This window comes from Haliotis rufescens, unplaced genomic scaffold (genome assembly GCF_023055435.1).
Source record: "Haliotis rufescens isolate VD_foot unplaced genomic scaffold, xgHalRufe1.0.p SCAF_1, whole genome shotgun sequence".
Classification (NCBI taxonomy): Eukaryota; Metazoa; Mollusca; class Gastropoda; order Lepetellida; family Haliotidae; genus Haliotis; species Haliotis rufescens.
The window spans coordinates 3472961-3482372 of NW_025963779.1; the positions used below are offsets into that span (position 1 = coordinate 3472961).

Genomic DNA, 9412 nt, shown 5'->3' on the forward strand with positions numbered 1-9412 from the left:
CAGTCATTTATTATGTATCAAAACGATGGCACTTACAGTTCGTGTGTGTTTATACATAGACAGGGAAAGATGTTATAAGATTTTGAAACTTTGAGCACAACAAATATGCAGTAAAATATATACCTTCAAATCGTTTATGCAGTGCAGACTACAGGGCTTTTTAACACAATCTTTTGTTATTGTTCAGTAAGGCAAATAGTCCATATCCGATCCTTTTAAGGAGTCATCTACTGATCGCCACGCCCCCTGGGGGGATGTATAAAAGTGTCTGACGACGTCGCTTGCCGCACCGGAGGACAGACAGGCGAGCAGACGACAACATCAAACATGGCAGGGTTTCGTGGCTTGCTGGCGTTGACGGTAAGACTTTTAATTTAACTTTTAGTTACTTTCTAAAGAAAAGTATGAAAAGGAAGAAATGTCAGTACGTTTTTTACCGTTTAGAGTTATATTTGAATATGACCAGTAACCTTAAACATATCGAATACAGCTGCCCATTATCGTGTTGTGCATGACTAGGGTATAGCGTAAAGTAACATACTCACTCACTGACTGACTCACTCACTCACTCATGATCACGAACCACTGATGTGCGAACATGAAGTCAATAATGGCTGCCATTAATCATGTTGAGCTCACGTGACAAGTTGACTCTCTGTATACAGTAGTACTAGTAGCAGTAGTAGTAGTAGTAGTAGTAGTAGTGGTATAGTAGTTGTAGCAGTAGTAGTCGTAGTTCTAGAAATTAACAAGTAGCAAGTTTTGCGTGAATGAGTGTATATGGTTTTTAACTCCGCTTTAGGCAATATTCCAGCAATATCACGGCGGGGGACACCAGAAATGGGCTTCACACATTGTACTCATGTAGCAAGTTTTGCAGTAGTAGTAGTAGTAGTAGTAGTAGTAGTAGTAGTAGTAGTAGTATTAGTAGTCATAGTAGCAGTAGCAGCATCAAAAGTAGTAGTTATTATTATCATTATTATCATTATCATTATTATTATTATTATTATTATTAGTAGTAGTAGTAGCCCACCGTCATATAGCTGGAATATTGCTGAGTTAAGGAAAGGAGTAGTAGTAGTGGTAGTAGTAGTAGTATTTGTAGTGGTTGTAGTAGTAGTAGTAGTAGTATCAGTTGTGATTAAGGCGCTATTGGAATCCAGACGCTCTATATGACAATTCGACACAAATTAATATGCGTGACATAACCACTTACACCGCTCATTCGATAGCCCCCCCCCCCCCCTTTAATCTGTTAAAACAACATCAGGTAAGCGGGTCAAGCATAAAAGGACACCGCACTGAGACATCGCGCGAATAATGTTGGTTAACAGGTCGACGGTCTGCGACTATCCCGTCCAAATGACACGCTCTCACGCCTCACTCGGACACACAGAGTATGCAGTCATTTTTCACTCTGGTGATTGCGGGGGAAACCTTACCCTTTGAGAGGTTTTAACCCGAACCATGTGTGCCATGCTTTTGCACTTCTGTTTGTTTGTGGTTTTATAGTCAGTATTTTTGTGTCTTGTTCCAGGTTCTTATGGTGGGAGTATTTGCACGTAAGTACATTAGACCTACTAGATACATTTATGGACTGTTTTACTTGCCAGGGTTAGGTCTCGTAGTGGAAGCGCTGTCTGTCACGTATATTTAAAGACTGACGGACGTGAAATTAGAATTTTCCAAGCTTAAAAATATTAACGATAACCTAAACAGTTTAGAAAATGAGTTAACTTTTAAGTCGCGCTAATGCTAATATCATAGTTCAGGTGATACGTTTCCTACCATTGCTGTACTGTTTGTTTTGTTTTTGCGAGTAGATGTTAGCAAATATTCAAGTGCCTATTGATAAACAAAACAATATTCATGAATTTCAAGATATATTTGAAAATAAACAACAAACTGGTAAGGATAAGATATTTTCTGTTACTTTCTTTATTCTAAGAATAAGTTGTCATCCCTAAACAAACATTTTGTCTTTACTGTTACTGTACATCTTCTAAAAAATGCCAATCAAACCGGTGACAGAATTATGTGTATCACACACTGACTTTAACACAAAGCCCTCGTTGAGACATATATTTGGTATTTCCGCCTGTCAACTGAAACAGCATACACTGTGACTTATAACCAAGTGTGCACACTACGTCAAACATAGTGGCGTCTTGTTTGTGTCAGGAAGGAAATACTTCTGTGACAAGTGCATTGAACTTGAACACGTTCATTAAACGAGTATATTCTAAAGAGGGAAAACTATACATACTACTCAAAAGAAGGTAAGGAACTCCTAATCGGTTGTCCTTTAGCTTCTTTTGAGTAGTATTATAAGGAATTAGAAATATGTCATGATATATTGTTCAATATGTGTAATATTCATACTCATTATTACATTCACATCTAACAGTGCCTGTAGGTTCATACTCATTTATACACTACATCTTACATTGCCTGTGTTTCATACTAAAAATATACACTACATCTTACAGTGCCTGTGGTTCATGCTCATTTGTACATTACATCTCACAGTGCCTGTAGGTTTATACTCATTTGTACATTACATCTCACAGTGCCTGTGGTTCATACTCATTTGTACATTACATCTCACAGTGCCTGTAGGTTTATACTCATTTGTACAGCACATCTAACACTGCCTGTAGATTCCTGCTCATTTATACATTACATCTCACAGTGCCTGTAGGTTTATACTCATTTGTACAGCACATCTAACACTGCCTGTAGATTCCTGCTCATTTGTGCATTACATCTCACAGTGCCTGTAGGTTCAAACTCATTTGTACACTACATCTCACGGTACTTGTAGGTTCAAACTCATTTGTACATTACATCTCACAGTGCCTGTAGGTTCATACTCTTTTGTGCATTACATCTCACAGTGCCTGTGGTTCATACTCATTTGTGCATTACATCTCACAGTACCTGTAGGTTTATACTCATTTGTGCATTACATCTCACAGTACCTGTAGGTTCAAACTCATTTGTGCATTACATCTCACAGTGCCTGTAGGTTCAAACTCATTTGTGCATTACATCTCACGGCGTCTGTAGGTTCATACTCATTTGTGCATTACATCTCACAGTGCCTGTAGGTTTATACTCATTTGTGCATTACATCTCACGGTGTCTGTAGGTTTATACTCATTTATACATTACATCTCACGGTGCCTATAGGTTTATACTCATTTATACATTACATCTCACAGTGCCTGTAGGTTTATACTCATTTGTACATTACATCTCACAGTACCTGAAGGTTTATACTCATTTGTGCATTACAGCTCACAGTACCTGTAGGTTTATACTCATTTGTACATTACATTTCACGGTGCCTGTAGATACAAACTCATTTGTGCATTACATCTCACGGTGCTTGTAGGTTCATACTCATTTGTGCATTACATCTCACAGTGCTTGTAGGTTCATACTCGTTTGTGCATTACATCTGACAGTGCTCGCAGGTTCATACACATATGTTGTGGCTTTACGTGCATATTAATTTTTCACATAAATCATTTTCAGAACGTGACCTCCCTCCAGAGTTCGACCAGAGTAAGTTGTTTAAACGTCATCGAATTTAAATCTATGTTAAAGTTTCATAAAAACGATTAAGTATAAACGACTTTGTAAGTACAGTAAACTACGGTTATAACGAACTCAAAGGGACCACTAGTTTTAGTTTGTTATATCCGTTTTTGGTTATATGCATTTCGACCGTCAGACATCGTGGATCAAGTCATGTGAGCACATGATGTCACTCGATAAATAACTCGATAATACGCTTGCACTGTCCATGTTCTATGTCTATTCATCATGCAAAACATTGTGTCAGTGCCGTGCATGCTTCCCTGGTTAAGTGAAGAGTAAATATAAGCTGACGACATTGTTTTCCTGTGGTCAGCTCTGCCATCCTGTCGTGAGAAAGAGGCTGACATCTTCTTCATCCTGGACTCCTCCAGCTCCATCTACATCGAGGACTACGAACTTCAGCGACAGTTCGTCAGGGAGGTGATCAACCGACTGGACGTGTCCTCACGGAGTACACGCGTCGGAGCCTTGACCTTCAGTGATAATTACCGGGTGTCCTTCACCTTGGGCGAGTACCAAAACAAGGACGACCTGCGTAGCGCTATCAACGACAGGAACGTCCCCTACCTCACAGGCCTTACCAACACCGCCGACGCTATCAGGTTTGTTTGGAATCAATCTATTTTGCATGAGGGAATAATTAGTGGTTCCTCATAATAAAGAAGTGGACATCCATAAATGCTCTTCCTGATCTGTCTCTTCTAAATGCCTTTCAAAGACTTAAGTTTACACATTATAACTAATCATTCTCCATTTTGAGTTCCGGTGTTCCTCATCGTGATGTGGTTCAATTTTGAATTAAAGCTGCATAAAACTCAAAACACCTACATCGGCAACGGAACATTATTATTATTCTAAAACTGTTTGGCGACGTGATTCCTGCAGATATGTCCGGACAAATGGTCAGTTCCGTCCCGATGTGACCCGGGTCATCGTTGTGGTGACTGATGGGTACTCACGTCAACCCGGAGCCACCAGGAACGAGGCTGACACGGCAAGGCGAGAGGGCTACTATATGTTTGTCATCGGCGTCGGACAATACACGGACGAGAGAGAATGGAGAGCCATTGCCAACGACCCCGACTCCAGCTTCATGTTTAACATCACCAACTACAGGGGCCTCGACAGACTGTACAGCACTATTCCCAACAGCATCTGCGGACTCCCGCCTATCATCCTCAACAGCAGAGGTAGGTAGATGGGACTGAAAGAAAACAACAATCAAGGGAATTTTAACCCAAGGCATACATGAATCCTCTGAATTGAGCTGTTGGATTTAAATTAAAATCACAGATATAAACAACTAAATACTTTACTCATAGAAATAGTTACTCATTAGCATCCTATAGTTTGTTTTTATCAAAGCATCGTCCGCTCTGTATATAGTTCTTATCCACACCTTCACCTGTATCGATAGGCTCTCTAAAGTTCTTCACCTGTATTGATAGGCTCTCTAAAGTTGTTCATCTGTATCGATAACCTGTATAATGTTCTTCTCCACGCCTTCACCTGTATCGATAGGCTCTCTAAAGTTCTTCACCTGTATCGATAGGCTCTCTAAAGTTCTTCATCTGCATCGATAGCCTGTATAATGTTCTTCTCCACGCCTTCACCTGTATCGATAGGCTCTCTAAAGTTCTTCACCTGTATCGATAGGCTCTCTAAAGTTCTTCACCTGTATCGATATGCTCTCTAAAGTTGTTCATCTGCATCGATAGCCTGTATAATGTTCTTCTCCACGCCTTCACCTGTATCGATAGGCTCTCTAAAGTTGTTCATCTGCATCGATAGCCTGTATAATGTTCTTCTCCACGCCTTCACCTGTATCGATAGGCTCTCTAAAGTTCTTCATCTGTATTGATAGCCTGTATAATGTTCTTCTCAATGCCTTCAGTCTGCGGTGTTCGTGAGGACGCCGATCTCATCTTCGTCGCCGGACCATCAGAGGCAGACAACGCCTTCAGCATCGTCAGCAACATGGTGAACGCCCTCCGTGACGACCGTAGTCGACTGCGCCTGTCCCTGCTCCTCGGTTCCTGCCGAGCTAACGAAGTTCCTCTCTCAGACCCCTCCCTCTTCTGCAGCAACTTCGGCGACCCAACCCCTCGCCAGGATTCCTACACTAACCTGCTGAAGGACATGCGGAACGAGGCCCGAGACGCCAGAGGCACAAGACCACAGGCTAACCAGGTGAGTGAGTGAGTGAGTGAGTGAGTGAGTGGGTGGGTGGGTTGGTGGGTTGGTGGGTAAGTGAGTGAGTGGGTGAGTGAGTGAGTAGGTGAGTGAGTGAGTGAGTGAGTGAGTGAGTGAGTGAGTGGGTGGGTGGGTGGGTGAGTGAGTGAGTGAGTTGGTGGGTGGGTGAGTGAGTGAGTGAGTGAGTGAGTGGGTTTGGGTGGGTGGGTGAGTGAGTGAGTGAGTGGGTGGGTGGGTGAGTGAGTGAGTGAGTGAGTGAGTGAAATTAAGACCAATAAAAGACAAACGGCCTACTACGTCACATTATTAGAACAAACCTTTTTTGTGAACTGACATATTAATAGATACAAACATATATTATTAGTAATAATTAACAAATGACACATACTAATTATTTATTCATAAGCTGATGATGATCCGATTGCTTCCAGGTCGCCATATTGTTCCTTGGGCAGCAAACCATGGAGCTTAGCAGATTCGACATTCTGCGTCAAGCCAGGGACGCCCAGTTCGACGGCATTGAGACATACGTTGTCGACCTTGGCGTCGTGACCAACTCGAACTTCCTGTCGAGTATCGCTTCGAGCAGAGATAACGTCCTGTCGACCAGTGGTCCCGGGAACCTGGAGAACATCCTTCTCAACAAAGTCTGTGACAGTGAGTATTTCCACGTCTCTACTCCTTGTCGACCGCCTCCGTGGTCTAGTGGTAGAGCGTCCGCCCGGAGAGCGGAAGGTTCGGGGTTCGATCCCCGGCCGCGTCATACCGAAAGACGTTAAAATATGGTACTTGTTGTTACCCAGCCTGGTGCTCTGTATTAAGGGGCTAAAACAAGGACTGATCGGCTCAGTCAGTATTCTGTCTGAGTGGGGTATTCATGTTAAACTGCGGCATGGTATCAGTGAGCTAGCACTATAAATCGGCATCAGTCCGGACCAGTACAAGCAGCCACACACGTGCACCCAAGTCGCTTTCTAAGTGCAATAATATTGGACGCGACATAAAACTCAATTTCATCCCACCTCATCTCTACTCCTTGTCAGTTACATCCAAATACGGCCGCTACCACGAATGTGGCAATATTCCAGCTATGTAACAGCTCCCTGAATATAATCGGACCTGGGCCAGAAAATGCCACATCGATAGAAATTGGCACTAGTCCTATAGTCCTTGCCAAACTGCCCAATAGCTAAGGTATCATAAGGACTAGTAGACATCTGCCATTCGTAAGGGATTTGTTATATGTTATTAATATAAGGACTTAGGGATTATACATGTTAATTTCTATCGCTGTCCAGTAATCGATATTGTGAGCAACGATCCACGCTGTCGGGGTACGATGACACACCATCGATCAAGTCACCGTGCCTGACCACCCGATCCATTTGGTCGCGTCTAGGACGAGCATTGGTTGCTGGGGACCAATTCTAACCCCACGGATGACTACCACGAAATATCACGTTAATTAGCTGTCTTTGAACTGGAATTCTTCTGCACTGGGTGTAATGATGCTGTGACGTGACTGTTTTTGTACTTAAGAAGCAAGACGTGTGGGAGTTGTTTATCGTAGAATAAAACACTGCAGAGAGAATAAACCATAATAGGCGTAGCTCGACCTAAAGCCAACCTGAAGGAGAGGTGGCATGTCACTGTCGGCCATCAAAACCCCTCTCTCAGTCGTTTTCTATTTCGGCACAAAATGCATTGCCGCGTATACTTTGAATATTGTAGTTTACGCAAATCTATTATGTTATAAATTATTATTTAAAAAACGTTTACCGGCAATGACTTTGAAATTAATTCTTTTCTGTTGATATTATCTTCCGCGGTGAAGCGGTCGTCAAATCGGCTGTTTCTATGAGAAGTGGATAATTTTACAGGTATCGAATCTACGTTCGAAGGCCTCAAAACTAAAAATGACAAAGGTAATCTCACAGGTAACGTTATCTTTTTTTACAGCTTTAAGACTAATTCGCTCTATTTTCATTTCAGCTCTAAATGAAATCTCAAACCCTCTGCCAACTCTTCCCCCATCCTAAATAAAGGATCACATCTTGTACAGTGAAGTGTACATGGGAGTACAGGAAAAGTTATCGCCCCTTGATCACCCGACCACCAGAGGGCGTATCCGGAAAGCAGGGTTGGATCCGTCTGTGTACCCTTTGCTACAACGACACTGAAAGTTAATACTGTGGGACAAAATATTTCAGAATGGGTCTTAGAATGTAAAAATGTCAAGTTTATGTTGTCATTAATAGTATTCATATGTTTTAAATTTGGACGGTCATCACGAGGGACAAATCGCATTATTGAAATGATGCAGAATGAGAGTGCTATTTTTGTACAATAAAATTTGATGTACCATTCGTGTGTATATATTTTCTCAAATCACGTTATAAATCACTGGGTTGCGTCCCTTTGTTGTGTAAGGATCCGATGATCTTTGGCTTGAATCCCACATGCACCCTGGTTATAATCCAGCACCATGTACGTGCTCATGGGTTTCAACATTGATAGCCGCGATGTATCTTTAATACTGTTCCTAGCGGTGATATAGAGGGGAATATATACCATCCCAAAACACAAGCGTGATAACCGCTTTATCATATAATGTCACTCCTAACCTCTGACGGTATATATAAACCTGTTCTCAACTCTCACAAAAATTACCTAAACATGTGTGCATGAATATATATTACGTCAGAAGGTCGGTGATTTGTCAGTCGGACAGACAGCAGTCAATATAGTCCCAACTGAAACCTGGTCCTCATTGACAGTGGCGTAACTACATATAGGCAAACATAAACAATCGCCTACATATACTGTTGCTACTTTCCTTTTCGCGGTAATCTATGGTCTGTCTGCTAGAGTAACTGCCCTTTGTCAAAGGGAAGCTACTCTAACCTGCCAAGTCTGCCTGCCAAGTGAGATGTACACACAGCAACAAAATGAAACACAGTACCAATTCGGATATATTTCGGCCAAATCCAAATGTTTTAAATTCGGGAAATGGGCCCCAAGCCGCAGATGTCTACAAACACAGATGTGGAAACTTATTCGGCTTGGCTAGTGTCATCCTTCAATTGTTTCGCAATTTATGTTTCCAAAATTGCCCAAACTTGTTAAATGTCTCAGCTATGTTCCAGGTAGACACGGACTTTTAAGTATCTTAGGCTACTCTTTTGATCGTGGTAAAAGTTAACCAAGCAGTTTCTCCAGATTCACGATGGTAAATTCTGACTTGATGGCCAATCGACAAGGGCGACGCCATGTTTGTAAACACTGAAAGTGGTACCTACCTGAACAGAACGGACTAATGCAAGTATTTGGGGTCGCTTTACATATTGTTTTGCATAATTATATAGATATGCTACTACAACTGCGATAGGGAGTTGCATGACAATATATTTAAATATATATAAAGCACAGTAAAGTTCTAACTCTCAGGGACAAAATAGTAATAATTAAATAAGTGGAGTAAGATTGAACACAGTCTTTATTGGCTAGCGCTTTCAACTCGTATACTGAATATATAACTGAATTTATTACCCACGTGGTAAAGATACAGCAAGCTCCGACGTTCATACAGTTTGGATCTCTAATCTATGTGTGT

General features: G+C 41.7%; 1 protein-coding gene across 1 annotated transcript; it reads left to right on the forward strand.

Moving 5' to 3' along the window:
• Positions 1-231: 231 nt before the first annotated feature.
• LOC124147009 (collagen alpha-4(VI) chain-like) lies at positions 232-8165 on the forward strand. The gene is made up of 8 exons (XM_046517603.2): positions 232-360; positions 1538-1562; positions 3541-3570; positions 3920-4208; positions 4492-4796; positions 5501-5796; positions 6231-6456; positions 7792-8165. The coding sequence occupies exons 1-8, from the start codon at positions 328-330 to the stop codon at positions 7836-7838; spliced, it is 1251 nt and encodes a 416-aa protein (XP_046373559.1). The 5' UTR covers positions 232-327; the 3' UTR covers positions 7839-8165.
• The last annotated feature ends 1247 nt before the right edge of the window (positions 8166-9412 follow it).

Bases quoted from the DNA above. Each gene is read 5' to 3' on its own strand.
- LOC124147009 (XM_046517603.2), top strand. From the start codon at position 328: ATGGCAGGGTTTCGTGGCTTGCTGGCGTTGACG. The intron at 4,797-5,500 runs GTAGGTAGATGG...CAATGCCTTCAG, and splicing joins TATCATCCTCAACAGCAGAG to TCTGCGGTGTTCGTGAGGAC. The intron at 6,457-7,791 runs GTGAGTATTTCC...TTTTCATTTCAG, and splicing joins TCTCAACAAAGTCTGTGACA to CTCTAAATGAAATCTCAAAC.